The sequence below is a fragment of the Kryptolebias marmoratus genome, linkage group LG2 (genome assembly GCF_001649575.2).
Source record: "Kryptolebias marmoratus isolate JLee-2015 linkage group LG2, ASM164957v2, whole genome shotgun sequence".
Lineage (NCBI taxonomy): Eukaryota > Metazoa > Chordata > Actinopteri > Cyprinodontiformes > Rivulidae > Kryptolebias > Kryptolebias marmoratus.
In genome coordinates, this window is record NC_051431.1 from 33,374,192 (window position 1) to 33,392,392 (window position 18,201).

An 18,201-nucleotide genomic window follows, 5' to 3' on the forward strand; every position below is an offset into this window, starting at 1 on the left:
CTGCCTGATAGTTTAATATCAGTTCAATATTAACCCACAGCTGTTGATGCTTTTGGTGACAGTCAGTTTGAAACAATTACGAGAACATTTCAACGCAATTTGGATGTAAAAGGGTATATACGGGCTGTCTCTTACGACGAAGTATTAGAGCCACTTGATGAAAATAATAAAGACGAACTTTGTTTGACGCAAAAGGACGAGAAAAAATCAATAGGTTAAAATGAAACTGGTACAATAACCTGCGGTAGCAATGCCTGCTGTAAATGAGTTAGGAACTTTGTTTTTAAAGAAATTCTTTTCACATAATCCTGTGGAAACACGTTTAATCAGCAAATGAGCTATTTATTGCTATTGTTTCAGTCAGTGTGTAATTTAAATATATCATATGAGGGAGATATGAGAAATAAAAAAACCCAGTCGTTCTTCTAAAACCTTTTATTTTATTTGCCATGGTTCAACATTTATATAGGCTTTCAGGGATTAAGTAGTGCTTTGGGATCTGTTTTATGGCATCTTGAGATCTATTTCGATCTTCCTTCGGTGATTTTCAAACTCGCAAACAGCACATAAAACCAGCAAGTTCTGCGTAATTTACAGGCTCTGTGTCAGCGGTTTTTCAAATATTATTTCACAAAAAGCAACATACAATATTAAAGCAATAAAACGTCTTTCTAGTGAGTTATTCATTATATCTTTAAGGATAACTTACGGAATCAGATCGTATTTTGCAAAGATTTGTAGTTCTTTAAGTTGAACTCGCATTGTTTATTTCCTGGTTTGGTAAAGGGGTCCTAAGAAGCCACGCCCACAAAAACATCTTCCTTTCCCAGCTGCCACCACCAGTTATTCTCGCCACCAGTTGTTCTATCACACCGGCGCCGCCATTTTAAGGGACCTAAATCATGTAAACAGTCCTGCAGTAGAAATTGCCTAAATGGTGCCATTTACTCCTGTGACACGTGTGCAGTTCAAAACAGGTGTTAAACTAAATATGTAAATGGTAGACAGACCCATAGTTAATACATATTTCACAGAGTGGCAGCTGCTTCTGTAATATCTTTCCACACCAAGTTTGTTGGCTAGTTAATATAATTATGAATATTTTGTACAATGCTGAAGTCAGTAGCATCTACAAAGAACTTTATTCTCTGTCTTAACTCAGCAGTTTATAGTTCACACACCCCTCTCGATCTACATAATGGTTTCACCCACCAACTAGACCAGGAAATTTCACAGACACAGTTTTGAGTTTAGTATTAACCAATTACTGATGCTTTTCTACCCATGAAGCACAAATCTGAAAGTCATCAAAAATATAATCTGAGAAACGTATCAAACTTATCATTGACCTAGGTTGGTCCTAAACCAGAATCAGGCTTAAATTTCACTCAACACCTGTTACGTTCACCTAATTGAAACTGAAGTTCCTTGAAAACAATCCATGTCTAAACGATGCATGTGATTTGGGAGAACAGCTTTCCGTAGTTTATGTCGAGACATAAATGGCTGAGAACGAATAGAGAAATATGTGTTGACCTGAACCAACAAACTCCTTCTCATGAAGACGTGACTGGATATTCCAGACTTTCCAGCTGTATTAAAGTTTGTTTGTTCATCATCACCTTGGGAGCAAGTAATTTTTCACAATTCGTCACAATCATAAAATCAATCCAAAACACACAGGCCATCAGTGTTCATCCAGGACAGAGTGAGGACAGGTGGGCGTCCACTGTCTGACCTGTCACACTCCTTGGCGCTAACGTGCAGGGTTCATCCCTCCCACTGACCGGGTAACATGTTTTTCTGCACCCAGCCCAACGATGGATTGCCTTTTTGGTGTGGATCGGCCTGCTGCCTGAGTCAGACTAGTCCGAGCCTGGGTACCCACTGAACGTGCCTAAACATGTCCCTGACTAAAGAGCAAGTCCCGGTGTCCTGCTCTAAAGGGGACAACAGAGTTTTAAAGACAAGTCTTGGAGTTTTGATCCAAACAACTGGTGATGGTGACTCACAATCTGGGTTCAAGCCTCAGAACTCGGTCTCTAGTGTGATGCAATGGTCTTGCCCTAACCCAGTGGATCCCAAAGTGTGGGGTGCGCCCCCTAGGGGACCATTGCAGGGGGAGGGGGGAAGCTGTACGGATGAATGGAAAGAAAAAAAAACAGTTACACAAAAGTGTTTCACTGTAAAGAAAAAGTTACCTGTTGCCGACTGAATGTGATTTAGTAAAAGAAAAATGATCAAAAGTGACAGGAAAGTTGAAAATATGGCTATTTATTATGTGATATTGTAAGACTTTTGTGTTAGTTTTACACAACTACAGTTTGACAAAAAGGCACTTTTGAAATACTTTTTTAAACAAAAATACAATTAAAATAAATGCTAATTGATTGCACCTAATTTAAATCCTAATTTAAGTCACATTTACAAACAAATTAAATTAACATAAATGAAAAAGTGCAAACAAAGCACCAACACATGTCTCACGTCCAGGCCAATGAATAACAACAGAGAACTCTGAAAAACAGACAGATGCTGGACTGTGCTGTGCTTTTTGTGGCACAGGCTGCATGTTGGATCAGCATATCTAACGCTGAATTTTTTATTTTTTTTATTTTTATTTATTTATTTCGAACAGACAGTAAAAACAATCAGAAAAAAAAGAAAAGAAAATGAAATACAATGAAACAAACTTAAGAAATAAAATGTATAACAAATTATTCTGCCCATGTGACATGCAAATTTTTTTTTTTTATTCTGTTCGAAAAGGAGCAGGTAGAAGATACATCTTATACTGTCCTTCCCTTTTCTTACTTGTCAATTTATTATCAATTAACTTTCATAACATCAAAAAGAAGACAAATCGTTTCCATTTTACATGATATTCAACTATGTACAATTATTTTAAATACTATTTATATCATCAATTACATTATAGACTATTAAACAATCATCTTATATAGCATATTTTAAAATAAGCTCTGTTTTAATCAGTTTTTTAAATTGGTTTACATTTGTACTTTTTTTAAACTCATCATTCAATCCATTCCAGACATTTACTCCACACACAGATAAACAAAAACTCTTCCTGGTTGTTCTAATATGTTGTTTTTTAAAATATCCCTCACCTCTTAAATTATAACCACCCTCTCTGTCACCAAACATTTCCTGTATATTGGGTGGAAGTTTCTGATTTCTGACCTTCAACATGAATTGTGAAGTTTTAAATATTACAAGGTCCCAGAATTTCAGTATATTTGATTTGATAAATAACTGGTTTGTGTGTTCCCAATATCCCACTTTATGTGGTATTCGGATTGATTTTTTTTTGTAAGACGTATAATGGCTGTAAATTTGTTTTATATGTATTCCCCCAAACTTCCACACAATATGTTAAATGTGGTACAATGAGTGTGTTATATAGAATAAACAAAGATTTGTAGTCCAGGACAAAACTAATTCCTCTTAGAACAGCAACACTTTTGGCTATTTTAGATTTTACTAGATTGATCTGTGGTTTCCAGCTAAATTTATCGTCTAATATGACACCCAAAAATTTTATTTCATGTACTTGTTGTAAATCAACACTGTCAATTGATATTTTAATTGGATTATTTGTTTCCAAATATCATGAATTTGGTTTTATCTAAATTTACAGATAATTTATTGTTTTTGAGCCAATGTTGTAATTTTTCCATTTCTGTGTTGACCACTTCTGAGAGTTGTTGAATGTTTTCTCCAGGACAGAAGATACTTGTATCATCTGCAAATATTATGTATTTTATAAGTTTTGATATTTTGACTATGTCATTTATGTACAAATTGAACAATTTGGGTCCCAACACTGATCCCTGCGGAACTCCACAAGTTATATTTAGTAAGTCTGATTTCTGTCCATCTAGTTCTACAAACTGTTTTCTTTCTCCAATGTAGCTCCTAAGCCAGTTTAATGCCACCCCTCTAATTCCAATTTAATTTAATAGCATCATTTTAGTGGTAAACAAGGATAAATTAGCACACGTCATATAATTGTATTTTCACTAAGTACGGCTGCCAGGCTTATAATATGCTGGGGAAAACCCTGCCGTGTAGCCCATGGTATAGCATACTTTTCTTCATTTTACTCCTACATTTTGAGATGTTTTAATTGTCTATAAAAAGGCTATAAAACAGGAGCCAGTTTGGCTAGCTATTAGTCTGACTTTTTGAAGTTTTTCCTCTTTCTGTTCTCTATGACTGCTGGCACAGATGATAAGGTATTTACTCTTCAGGTATTTGAGAGAACATCACTTCAGAAAGGACCAGACTATCTCTGTAATATTAGTATTATTTAACTCCAATCCCAAAGCCAATAAAGGCTAACCTAGTGGTTCCCAAAGTGTGGGGCGTGCCCCCGGGGGGAATGAATGGGGGGGAAAAAACCAGTTACACAAAAGTGTTTCACTGTAAAGATGGTTTATAGTTTGTTTTGTTGCAACCCGAAGTGTGAAATAAAACAAAATGTGTGTATAGGTTTATGTCTGGTTGAACAATGTGTGTGTGCCTAGATTTTTTTTTCTCTTTTTTTTGGGGGGGGGATTGTAATCCATAAGGGGGCCCAGAAGAAAATCTTTGGGAACCACTGGGTTAACCTGTGCAGATCTACCACGCATCTAAACGCCATCTGCAACAGTACAGATTTGGATTCACCTTTTGGATGTTTTGGACTGATTTTTGGTTTACTCTTGTTTCAGGAGAGTGTAAAGCCTTTAAAGAGATGTTCATGAAGTGTCTGAGTGAGAACAACTTTGATAACTCCAGGTGCCGGCTGCAGTCCAAGGACTACCTGGAATGCAGGATGGAGAAGTAAGAAATCCCAATCAAACGAATCCCTTCCTTGAAGAAATGTGTACCACATCTAATGTTGAGAAATGCTGGAGTTACAGCTGTTTTAGTCAGAGCTTGAAAATAACATTATGCACCATCTTGTGATTTTTATTTATTTATTTTTTGAGATCTCGAGTGGTATGTTAGTGCTATAAGTGTGGTGTGAATAACTCTCAGCTACTACCACACCAAGTGTCAGCTCAATACCTGTTATATTGGTTTGACTTTTAGCTGTTTTTGTGTTTGAGAAGGTCACTTAGCTGTGGCGGCCATTTAGATTGGGGTTGACACCAGTAGCTAACCAGTTGTAGATCTACAGCCAGTGATGACTTTCTGAGAGTTTATTAAAATCCATCCTGTGGTTTTGGTAAAGCTACGAAACAAACACACAGAAATATGCTAAAACATTGTTGCCCTTCTGCCTGTTACAGCACATGGTTAAAAATGCTGGTCCCGGACTTGGTTAAATCAAGCTGATTTGTACATTTCTGTGTTGTTTTCCCCCCCAGGCAACTCATGGCCAAAGAGCCTCTGGAGAAACTGGGATTTAAAGACTTGATGGATCCTCCTCCCAGCCCAGAGAACCGAGGTTCAAAACCTTGACGGGCTGTTTATTCTACTTCATGCCTGGAGACTTTCTGAACTCAACATTTCCAACAGGTTTTTGTGAACGAGCTGCCCTCCCAAAGCATGGCAGAACCACTGCTGAAGCCAGGAAGGCTGGCTGGCTTTAAAGACCGAGGAAGCAGGAGGACATTCTGCTGGGATTTCTGACCTTACAGATTGTAAACCAAATTATGTGCTGTCTAAGCTGTAAATGTCTAATATATAAAAATGCTGTTTTGGTGTACAAATAAATGTTTCTTTTTCAAGCGTTGTGTTGCAGCATTTGATATAGCCAGCTGGGTTTAAGTGCCCCAAGAAAAGTGACCTGAGGACAGAGAATGCTAACAAAGTTCAAATTTAAACCCAATTTTAATTCCTTGAAGGAAAGCATATTTCATGGCAGTATGTTAGACTCATCTTATGCTGAGAAATTATAGCATTACAGCTGTTTTGGAGAAGCCTTCCAAGTTGCATTATATGTGATCTCATACATGATCCCAATATTTCCTGATCTGTCAGCAGCTGAAGTATGATTTCTGAATAACTTCCAGCGACTACCACACCCAATTTTAACTCAATATCTGTAAAATTGACCAATTTATTGCCATTTTTGTGTTTGCTAAGATTACTATGCTGTGGTAGCCATCTTGAATCAGGCTGACTCCAAAAGCTAATCAGTTGTACATGTGCATGGTTTCATAATTTTTAAAAGAGTTTCACCAAACTATGTCCTGTGGTTCATGAGATATTTTGCTAACAGGGTTGACCCCTAACACTTAATGCTAATATTTTAGGCAAAGGAACTGAGTGTTGAATATCCCTTGAAATATATGTTGTGAATAACCCTCGGCTACTACCACACCAAATTTGACCTCTTCGCCTGTAAAAATGATAGATTTATAATTATTTTGGGGTTTTTTTCAGGTCAGTTAGCTGTGACAGTCAACTGGAATTGAGTTGGCTCCAAAAAGTAATGAACTGTAAAGGTGCATCAAATAATTGTTTCCTGAAAATCCGTCCAGTGGGTAATAAGATATATTGGTAAGACCCATTCGGCAGCGGTCTCCACCTGTCCTTCACGCTGCAGTCCTCACCCGGACATGACGTCATGTTTTCCAGCACGCACCAGCGGGCTGGGGGTATTTTATTCCCTGCACTAAGACTGTCAGGTGCTTTACCCTGCTAGACCATTAGCATAAGGATAAACAAGACCGGTTTTGAGCCTTTGTTGTTTCTTTATAATACCTTTATTTTTTAATTATTGTGTCTAGAGACACTGTCGTTCAGCCGTTTTCCACCAAAGGTGCCTTGAAAGTCAAGGAGATCAAAGCAGGATGTGCCTGACAGATCGAAGTCGGGGAATTAAGCCCCTCGGCGGTGAAAACCGGCTTGAGCCGCAGACAGAAATGTGTTCTCAGTCTATTCACTCAACTAGGCAAGGTTAGTAAGGTGCTTATGCTACATCCTAATAAGGAAAAAAGCTAAACTAGCGCAAACTGCCCACGGGAGGTTTGATGAGTTACGAGCTGGAGGACACACGGGACATTCAGATGAACTCTACGGATAAAAACGAGCCAGGAGGAGACAGCAGTAAAGCCCCAGGCAGTGCCAGGACTCTTGCTCTGACTGTGTGCTCTGCTGCCATTGGAGGCACCTTCCAGTACGGTTACAACATCTCCATCATTAATGCTCCCACCAGCTACATCCAGAGCTTCATCAATCACACGTACATGGAGCGCTGGGGCAGTGGTCTGGAGTCCTCCCAGGTCACTCTGCTGTGGACTCTTATTGTATCAGCTTTCTCCCTGGGGGGGTTGCTGGGGGCTCTGTTAGCAGGGCCCATGGCGGTCCGCTTTGGTAGGAAGAAGTCCCTGCTTTTGAACAACTCCTTCCTGCTCATTGGCGCTGTTCTCGTGCTGACGTGCAAGCTGGCAAAAGCATTTGAGGTGATCATCGTCTCCCGTTTCCTGGTGGGGATAAACTCAGGTGTCAGTATGAATGTGCAGCCCATGTACTTTGGAGAAAGTGCTCCCAAGCGCCTCAGAGGGGCAGTGGCGTTTTCCTCTGCGGTTTTCACTGCATTTGGGATCTTCTTTGGTCAGGTTGTGGGACTCACTGAGCTGCTTGGATCCGAGCCTCTTTGGCCCTACTTACTAGCGAGTAACGCTTTGCCAGGGCTGATCCAGCTGATGGCACTACCCTGGTTCCCTGAAAGCCCCAGATATCTTCTCATTGACCAGGGGGATAGGGAAGCATGTATCCAGGCTCTTAGAAGACTTCGAGGAGGAGAGGTGCCTACCTTGGAGATGGAGGAGATGCTTGAGGAGCAGCAGCAAATGTCTGCTGCTATAAAATGTGGTTCAGTAGCATCTGCCAAGACACCTTGGTCTTTGTTCAAGGATCGGGACCTACAATACCAGCTCAGGACAGTCATGATTGCCAGTAGTGGCATGATGCTCTGTGGCAATGATTCCATCTACTTCTATGCCTCCTACATATTCCAGGAAGCAGGGATCCCGCCAGAGAAAATCCAGTACGTCACCATTGGAACTGGAGCATCAGAGCTAACTGCTTCTATCCTGAGTACCCTTCTGATTGAGCGTGTAGGCCGCAGGTACCTTCTAATTGGGGGGTATAGTCTTATGATATGTTGGACTATAGTCTTCACTGTAACTCTTATCCTTCAGAGCCATGGGGTGGCAGGGATGCCTTATCTCAGCATGGCATGCGTTTTCGCCTACATCCTCAGCTTCGGCCTGGGCCCTGCAGGGGTAACGGGGATTCTACCAGCTGAGATCTTTGACCAGGCAGCTCGGCCAGCGGCGTACATGATCGCTGGCTCACTTATGTGGTTCAGCCTGTTCCTGGTGGGGATGCTGTTCCCCTTCATCGTAAACGGCCTCGGAAACTACTGCTTCCTACCTTTCTTGGTTGTATGTTTGGTCTCTGCTGTGGTTTTAGGTCTAATCTTACCAGAGACAAAAGGCAAGACTCTGGCTCAGATTACGGCAGAGTTTGACCGAAAAAATCGAGGGAGAGGGATAGAACGGTTTGACGGACAGGGTAACGAACTCGAACAGTACCAGCTAGGCCAAGAGTGTTCTTTTACTACCATGCCACATGATCCTGACCCAATCCACAAGAATGGAAACTAAAATTAGACTTCAGGAAAAAGTGGAAATGAAAACAGCTGTGCTGTTATTGTAGCTTTTTGCACTTTCAGTCTTCTAACTATTAATGTATCATGAATGAGAGATAACCTCGTTCTGAGTAGTGAGTAAATTAAGGTTTTGCAATCACTGTAATTGGAAATACACCTTCTGCCTTACCTTTACCAAACATCTTTGGTAAAGTTTTCAGTTTTCTTAAGTATGGTCACTCTAATCCCCATATTCACCTCTTTCTAACATGAGTGCATGCCCTGTATTGATACACTGGTAGGTGCTCGGCTTATCATTGTGGATTGTTTACATGTTGAAGCAACACATTAACACCTTGTGTCTGTTGTGTCATTAGTCCAAAAATGCATAGAAATATCCTTATTTTATTTAAATGCATATTGAAGAGTGTTCTGTGAACCTCCTGACAAACCTGATCAATCTTCAGTGGTGGCAAAATACTCACCCCGAGTCTTTTCCATGTCTGCCTAGTCTAACCACAGCTCTGCTACCAGTGTCCGTAGTTTCACTTTAACTAATGACTTACACATCTATAATGTCCTTTTTCTCATCATTCTGAAACCATTTTGGCCTTAAATAAAATGCACTTCAGTATTTAAACATGGATTTTTTTATTTGGCCTATAAACTAATTCACTGTTTAGTATATATAGATTTTATCCATAAAATAGGTAACGGAATTTGCTAGATTAATGGCTGTTTTTTAAGAAATTATGTCACTAATTTCATTTAGCTGGTACGAGCTGACCCTCAGTCCTAGTCTAGAAAGAGCAATGGCTCCTGCTCTAATAATACAGTGTATTAGACAAGTGTTTCCAAAGATGATCAAGAAGAAGAAAAGAAACAACATAATTTCACATTTTTTAAAGTTCAGGTTGTGATAATTAGAAAGAATAATGGTCAAACATTGGGCTCCTTGTCTGACTTTAGATTATTTTACTCTGACATTTATGGTCTGCTGCCGTTCTGACAGTGACTAAAGATGCCGTGTAGCAACTAGCAAGATGGCAGCTTGAATTCTCGCCTCTTCAGCACAGACTGTACTTTGGGTGGACACTGAATCAATACCAGAGAACGGTGACTTATAACAAATGTATTAAAAATGTGTTGCTTGAAGCTCAGCTCTTATCAGTCATGTCCACAGTAAACGACAATATACTTTAAATTTAACGAGCTAACTCTCCTTTTTGAAGGTTTTGCCAATACTGTTTGCAGTAGAGACAGTAATCGTACTGCATGCATTAAAGAATTACCCCACTCTGATTAAACACATGTGGACTGAGGAGAGGACGGAGCTTGTACATTCTGTAATCTTGTGTTCATTCAGCTCAGTGGCAGATGCTCATTATATGTTCCCATGAAATGAAGCAAAACATCTACTCTGTGCAGTCTTTTCCCTCGCCAAATTATTTATTCAGAAGCTTGAATGTATTTAAGAAATATAAGTTAAATGTCACGTTTTTATATGGACGAAGTCTGTTAGGATATTTATTTATAGGTGCAGAAAACGTACAGCATGGTTCTCTGTGGACCCAGAGTGCATTCTTCTAAAAGGTCAGTAGATGTCGCCAGTATCCTTCCACTCTGTTTTCTCAGCAGAAACAGGAAACATCTGGGTTTTATAGCCTCCAGCGAACAATCTGTCTTCTTTTATCATCCTGTCTTACTTTAATGGATCATATATGCAGAATTTCTGCTGAATTCTATCTTAGCATGTAGCAGGTTCTTTGCACTGAATCACTGAATGAATTGTTCCTGCTGTATGACAGACCTTCCTTCCAAAGAACTTCATGACAAAAAGCTGTATTCTCAGACTTTATTTTTGTAATGCTGATTATTTAAATATTTTCTGTCTTTATTTATTAAAAACTATTTGTTGAACAGTAAAACTGCATGTATGAGGAAATAAAACAAGCTGATATACACTTGTGTGTTTTTCATGTTCCAGTTTGACTTTTTTCAGACACTGTTCTGCTACTTTTAGCTTTTAGCTAGCCTTTTGTTTTTTTAAGCTAGCATTTTGCTTCTTTTAGCTTTAACAACTCAGTTTCAGCTCCTTCAACTAATTGTCATTCAAATAGTTTTCTGAAAATGGCAATTTATTTAGTTTTAAAAAAAACTGTTGCTAGTGTTTAGCTACTTTTTACATTTCAGTAGCATTTTGCTTCTTTTGGCATTTAGCTAGCATTTAGCTTCTTTTAGATTTGACCTAATGTTCTGCTCCTTTTAGCTTTCCCAGCTCAGTAAAGTCCCGCAGCATTCCCACAGAAGGTGGAATTAGTCCTTTTACATTTAGCTCCACCCTGTATCCTCTCCTGTTAAAGCTGCTGTTTATTCATGGAAACATTTCCTGTTGAAGAAGAGCTGAACTGTCTGTTTTCAATGGATTGGGCCGTTTTACATACAGTAAATAATTACAGAGGAAAGTGTATTTATTTTTTAACCCTGATTTTTGGCCCCCTGACATTTGTTCCTCATTTCCTTTAATCCAAATGTGCCAACTAAAAGCACCGTTCTGTTACACTGAAGAAAGATGAAGCTGTCAAAAGCAATTTTCTACCTGTAATCCCAGCCTCCACATTGTGGAGATGAGCATAATCCTAGAAAGTGACTAGATAAATACAGAGGCATGTTTAAAGGCATTTATTTAGTGTTTTTATTACCATCCAATTAAAAGCCATGTGGCTGAACTCAGCGTATTAAAATGCAGCCTAAACAGAAGAAAACATCTGTTTACAAAGTGGGTTCTAAGGTTTTATTGTGCTTTTGTCACAATAAAAGGATTACACTCTGATTGTCCAATTGATGCTTTTTTCTTTCCTGAAAATTAGTCCGAAAAACAGTTCGTCTGTAGTGTTAGCAAAATATTTTATGAACCGGAAGACAGATTTGAATAAAACTTGCAGAAAGTAATGATTTGATGTTCATCTACAACTTAATCATTTATAGTGTCTCCATTTAAGATGGCTGCCACAGCTAACTGGCCTTAGCGAACACAAAGCTGGTTAAAACTCAGATGCTGGGCTTTTCTCTGTTTTAGTTTTTCTTTTTTATGTTGTTAAACTAAAGATGCAGATGTGTGTCATTGTTTCATCTTTTATTCATGGATGACTACCAGTCTGAATTGGAGTTTGATTTATTCTTTACAAATCTGATCAACGATGCACACCGCTTTGTTCTCTTGTTAGAACGAGCGCGTTTCCTTTGGCAACCTGAAGCTGATTGCATAAAACTGAGGCGGTCAAGTGTTTTACCTTTTAAGTTGACCCTTTGTTACCATGAAGACAGAGAAAAGAAGTTGCCAGGCACTTGAGAGACAAGGAAAATGAGCTGTGATATTATCTCTTCAGGAAAGAAAGAAGACAATATTATATCATTATCTTCAGTCAGAGAAGTAAAGAAGATGGACGGATGGACTACTGAACTGATTTTTTAAGAAACTCATCATTGAATGCACATCTACGACTGGGTAACTTTTGGTCTGTTTGAAATGTTCATGTCTGAATGTGAAGTGATGCACAAAAGGATTTCAGGCTGAGAAAACATCATCTGTCTCCATAACACTGATATAAAATTTCTTTACACACATTTGCTCCACTCTTGTATCTTTTTGCACAACCAAGGACTGCAAAACTAAATGAATTTAGCCAACACAAAAATGGTTGTAACTCAGCCAGATTTGGTGTGGTGGTAGCTGAGAGTTATTCCCAACACATGGACTAAGTGTTGGGGCAAGTGGCTACAACACCATCATTTCTCAATGTAAAGTGATCTTAGTCTGAAACTGATTTGAGAGAGAGAAACTAATTTCTTAATATTTTAAATAACAAAGTTATGGGAGTAATTTTTTGTCTGCGAATGATGTTAGCTGAAAGGTTCACAGAAGTAGGATCTTCCAATGTTGTTGTGTTTGTCTGTTTACTGTCTGGATTATAGTTCATTAAAGAAAAATAACATGTATTGGGTATGACTCTCAGCTACCACCACATCAAAAGTTAACTCAGTATCTGTAAACTTGACAGATTTACAGCCATTGTGGGTTGGCTGTGGTTGATTTGGATGAGGCAGTCAGCTTTATTTAGGTTGGCTCAAAACCTTATGGATTTGTAGATGAACATCCAATGTTTAATTTCTGAGAGTTTCTTTAAAACTCATTCAGTGGTTCAGGAGATATTTTGCTAACAAGCAGGGTTGACTCCAACAGTTAATGCTGAGGTTTGAAGCAAAGATCTTGCACCGCTCAGAGTACGTGTTGTGATTGAGTCTTAGCTACAACCACACCCAAAATTAGCCCAATATTTGTAAAATTTATGACATTATAGCCTTTTTTAAAGGTCAGTTGGCTCTGGAGGCCATATTGAATCAGGATGATGTCCATCTAAGGATTATTTTCTGAAAATTTCATTGAAAAATGTTGGACGATTCATGAGCTAATTTGGTAACAAATACTCAAACACACGCAAAAAACATTCTTTCTGCTTTGGCTTTGGCAGCAGGTGATAAGGGAGAGACAACATTCCCCCCACCCCGCACTGTCCCTCCTCACACCAACTGAGGTAATCACACCCTGCTGGAAGGTGACAGTGGACAGTAATGTTTTTGTGTATGTAATGTGTGTGTTAGCGTGTCTGCCTGTTAGCAAAAAATCACATGAACCACTGAATAGATTTTAATCAAGTTTTCAGAAAGCAATCATTTGATTTACATGTACAACTGATTAACTTTTGGACTCAATCCAAATCAAGATGGTTGCCACAGCATAGCAATTTTAGGAAACAAAAATACCTGTCTCCATCAATATAAGCAAAAATTTGGTGTGGTTGTAGCTGAGACTGATCCTCAATGTATATTCTTATTGCTAAATTATCACACCAGATTTGTGCTGAAACGTTTGCCAGTAATTAAAGCAAAAATATTTTGTAAACCACCAAATGGAGTTTAATGAAACTCTCAGAACGTAATCTATGGGTGCACATCTACAACAGATTGTCTTTTGGACTAAATCCAATTAAAGGTGGCTGCCAGAGTCAATTGAATTTAGAAAACTCATATAGCTATAATTTAGCCAATCTTGAGCTAAAAATAACTGGGATAGTAGCTGGGCACTGTCCCCAACAAGAGAGCAATACATTGTGTGACATCTTTGCCTGAAAATTTGGCAATAACTGTTGGAGTCACCTCTGTTGGTCTGTTAGCAAAATACCTTATAAACTGCTGGACAGAAAGTAACCATTGAGTGCTGTGAAGTTATATAAAATGTTATATAAAAGTTATATAAAATGTAAGACCATGAAGTTTCTTTTTACCAGAGTTCAGAGCCCAGAAACAATGTAAAGGATAATAGCAGATCATAGAGAACACGTGATGAGATGATGTCATGAAATCCAGGAAGCGGCTCTCCACGAGGAGAATGGAAAAACACTGACATGGAAAAGTACCAGATGGGACTGATGTTTTGCTTTTCGAGTAACAAAAGTACATCGAACAGGAAGTTAGATTGAGACGTAGGCTGAGTGCTCTGAACTTTGGTAAGGGTCTTTTTCTCACGTCTCCCTTTCAGCGCTGAAAGTGAATAAATGTGTTTTGATTTTAAGATGGACTCTTGGCTGTTTTTGACTCTCTTTCTCCGTGCATCTTCCTGATCCCGTGTGAGGACGGAGAGCAGGTGTTTCAGTATTTTGGGAGTTTTTATCTGTCCTTATCAGTGCACATCTATCTAATTAACTTTTGGAGTTACCCCAATTCAAGATGGCCACCTCAGCTAACTTAAGTTTTCCCACACAAAAATAGCTACAACTCAGTCAGTTATGTAGATATTGAGGTGATATTTTGTGTGGTAGTAGCTGAGAGTTATTCTCAACACATACGTTGAGTGCTAACACATCATTTGAGATATCCCAATCCCACAGGAATTTGCACATAACTACGTTTTAAAGGTTTGATCAAAACGGCTACAACTCCATCATTTGTCAAAGGTGATTTTAGTTGAAAACCCTGGCATGAAATGCAGCAGGCAATATGCATTCCTTCAGGAAATACCAGACCTTTAATTTCAAATGCAACCATAGCTTCAAAGATATTGAACTGATTTTGGTCTGACTAAAGAAAACTGCATGGAGCCCCGCTGCTTTCATGCTGTTCTGTTGACCTGGTGCCTAAAACCCAGCCATCTGTTTGCTCTGTACTGGCATAAATGATGAACAGCCTCCAGGGGAAACATGTGCTGAGTCACTCTGCGCCCTCAGAAAGCATTTATCCTGGCACACCTGGGGACCAGGGGAAAGGACATGATGAAACCAATGGCATCTTCAGGGAGCAGGTGGATGATGAATGTTGAGAGCTGGGAGAGGACGAAGGGAAGAAGAGGATTGAAATCAAGATAAAATGGATAATTAGAGAGGACTGGGAATGAGAGACGAGCTGGTTCTGTCATGCATTCATGTAGAAACCAGAGAGAGGCTAACTGCTGAGTGTGAAACACTGTAGAAGTCTTGAGTTTCTTTAACTACTGTTACAACATCAGTAAAAGTTTGGACTGGATATCCCCCACTGCTGAAGGTGAAGGTGGAGCGATAATGTTTTTGCCTGTGTTTGTGTGTGCTTGTTTGTCTGTACTGTAAGCTAAATGGTTCATGACTAACTGAATGGGTTTAAATGAAACTTTCAGAAAGTAATTATTGACTCTTTATCTACAACCGATTGACTTTTGGAGTCAACCAGATTCAAGATGGCTGCCACAGCTAATTGACCTAAGCAAACACAAAATTGGCTATAACTCGGTAAAATGTAGCTGAGAATCCTTCACAACATGCAGTTTGAGCACTGACAGATCAAGCAAGATATCACAATATTGCCTAAAAAATGTGCATCACATTACATTATTTTCTGTTTCACTAAAACAGCTACAATTCCATCATTTCTCAGGATAAGATGACCTTAGTATAAAACTCTGGCATGAAAGGCGACATTCCTTCAAGGAATGCTGGGCCTTTAGGTTTAAAAATGATTGACGGGTGGAAATCACAGCTGCACAGTATACCTGTGGAAGTAGTGAAAAAAAATATTCTGTCAGAATATTTTCCTATTAGAAGACCGATGGGACAATCAAATCCCCTTGTACAAAAAGCCTAAATTCTGATTAATTTCATTCCAAAGCGGTTTTAAGCTACATTAGGCTGAATTAGCCCTAGCAGCATGTTCCAGCTGAGTCAGGGGCACTTGTGAGATCAAATAGTTATGTGATGAAACTAGGTAAAAAAAAAAAAGACCCCACTCCTTGTAAAATCATTTTCGAAAATCCATCAATCTAAGAAGACTCTTGACAGAAATATTTGCTTGATAAATAAATATTAGTAATACCCAAAAATCTACATGCAGGAAGGAATATGTCTGTTGTCTATGGACACAAGCCAGGCAGCGTTATTGCAAAAAAGAGGAAGATGTGCTTCCTTTAACACATCTTTTTTAAGGATGTTCATGGATGTTTCAACAAGCCAGTAAAGCAGAGAAGTTGCTTCTATCAGATTATATTAAGCTGGTCTGACTCCTCCTGTTCATTTGTTGTTAACTAATTTTGTGTTTCCAGTCAATACTGACGACCCCAATATAATTTATTATGAATTCAAAATAATACATGTATCAATGTTGTGATACATCCTTTTTTTTAAACTTGTTTGCTCATGAACAGCCCAAATTTAGATTTTCTGTTTGTTCTTTCTGGTCTGTAGGTCGTACTGATGCTAATTTTGTCAGTTCTTACTTATGGCTCAGAATAACAGGTTTAAAAGTGACCGGTGTGGTGAAAAGTGGACAGAAGCCCAAAATAAGGTAACTATATGAGAAAATTACTGATTAAACACAGTAATATTAATAATTAATACCAACATTGGTCATTTTTGAACATTGAAAGAGGGACAAAGGTAAATAAAAACACAAAACTTATGTGAATATGATCAAAACTGATTTGTCTGTTCACACGAGTTGTGTAGACAAAGTCACAAAATTCCCTGTAAAACAGACCAAAGGAAATAGCTTATGTCAGGGCAAACTTCTTAAAACAGTCAAAATAGACCAGAACACTGTAGCCCTTGTTTTCCCTCTTACGCAGTTTTCCACAGGAACTCTGACAGGTAGTGCAACCTCTGGTGATTACTAAAATGCCACAAGAAAAAAGAAGAAAGCGTTTTTTAAAGCGTGCTTTTGTTCTAATCAAAAAAAGCTGTTTGTTGTTTGATTGTTTTTTTAATTTTCACTCATTTCTGATAGATGTAAAACTGAAAATGTTAATAAATTCAGACAATATAAGGAGAGGAAAAATTCAAAGTGATAACAGGTTCCAGTTCAGCTTGTAGCCAGGAATTCATCTCTGACAGCCTGAAACATCAGTAAAATCAAAAAAAGTTTAAAAACCAAAAACAACTGGACTTCTATTCTGTTGTGCAGGAATATCAGAATATTTCTGGTGTAATGCAAAACTGTTGGTGGTGTAAGGGTTTATAAAACATGAAGCACTGATATGTCCAAGATTGGAGTTGTTTTAAGACGGCAGTGATCCACTGTGGTGAACCTTTAACCCTCACCCTAAATATGGGATTTGGTTTTCTTTCTATATAAAAGGGGGAATCCTCAAGCTTCACAAGGACTCCAAACATTATCTGAAGGGATTTCCTTGCACTACAGCAGCTGACAGGGAAAAATGGTCAATTTCAAAGCAAATAAAAAGGATTAGAAAGAAAAGGATTATTTCTGGAGACATATCTGTAAGATATATATCTATATATATAGATAAGCTTGTGTGCATTCTGACTTAGAGCTCAGATATAACACCTGCATGGACTCTTCTATCAGGTTGGTAATGATTAGTTGAAACCAGAATGCAGGTAATGAATTTAATGAAAAGAGGCTAAACGAAGAGCTGTCATGGCAACAAACAAAAACTTAAACGAAGGCAAATCACAGGAGGCACAAGAAAACCCACATAGCACTTTACACTGCAACAATAACCCACTGATGAGAAGATGGACTAGATTTGAACATAAAGGCAGCTGATGAGGAAGTGGAAACAGGTGAGCATGGCAGGCTAACTGGAAAAGTATTTAGCTGAGGGCACGTGAATAATGACACAGGGGTCACAGAGGGCACAGGGAGCAAAACTACATAACAACTAGACACAAGGATAAATAGAGCTACAATAACACGAGGGGCAACATGACCATAAAAGTAACATAAATATTACCCAAAAAAACCAAAAACAGATTCTAACATCTTCACTCTGAAGGTATCTGAAAGCAAACCACAAGTCCTATAGCCCTGAGAGACACATTGGGTAAAAGAAGACAAAATGTCTATGTTTTGATGTATAAACTGTATAAGAAGTGTGAAAAAAACCAAATTCAAAAAGAAATGTTAAAATTGCTGACAGTGGCTCATTGGGGTTACCATGGTAACACACCTGTGTCTGTCCCTCGCTGACAGAACTTAGACCAAATCCTAAAACGCTGGGATGCTGTGTAAACTGTACATGTGGAGAGCATAAACAGCATGTTTCCACT

General features: G+C 38.6%; 2 protein-coding genes across 2 annotated transcripts in view; both read left to right on the top strand.

Moving 5' to 3' along the window:
* LOC108250034 (cytochrome c oxidase assembly protein COX19) overlaps positions 1-5,738 on the top strand; it is an 8,034-nt gene extending 2,296 nt beyond the window's left edge. The window contains exons 2-3 of the mRNA XM_017439716.3: positions 4,734-4,845; positions 5,376-5,738. Coding sequence (XP_017295205.1) covers positions 4,734-4,845; positions 5,376-5,469 — 206 coding nt within the window. The 3' untranslated portion in view covers positions 5,470-5,738. The remainder of the gene's footprint in view (positions 1-4,733; positions 4,846-5,375) is intronic.
* Positions 5,739-5,868: 130 nt separating this feature from the next.
* LOC108250035 (solute carrier family 2, facilitated glucose transporter member 11) lies at positions 5,869-10,567 on the top strand. The gene has a single exon (XM_017439717.3). The coding sequence runs from the start codon at positions 6,987-6,989 to the stop codon at positions 8,625-8,627; it is 1,641 nt and encodes a 546-aa protein (XP_017295206.1). The 5' UTR covers positions 5,869-6,986; the 3' UTR covers positions 8,628-10,567.
* The last annotated feature ends 7,634 nt before the right edge of the window (positions 10,568-18,201 follow it).

Bases quoted from the DNA above. Each gene is read 5' to 3' on its own strand.
- LOC108250035 (XM_017439717.3), top strand. From the start codon at position 6,987: ATGAGTTACGAGCTGGAGGACACACGGGACATTCAGATGAACTCTACG.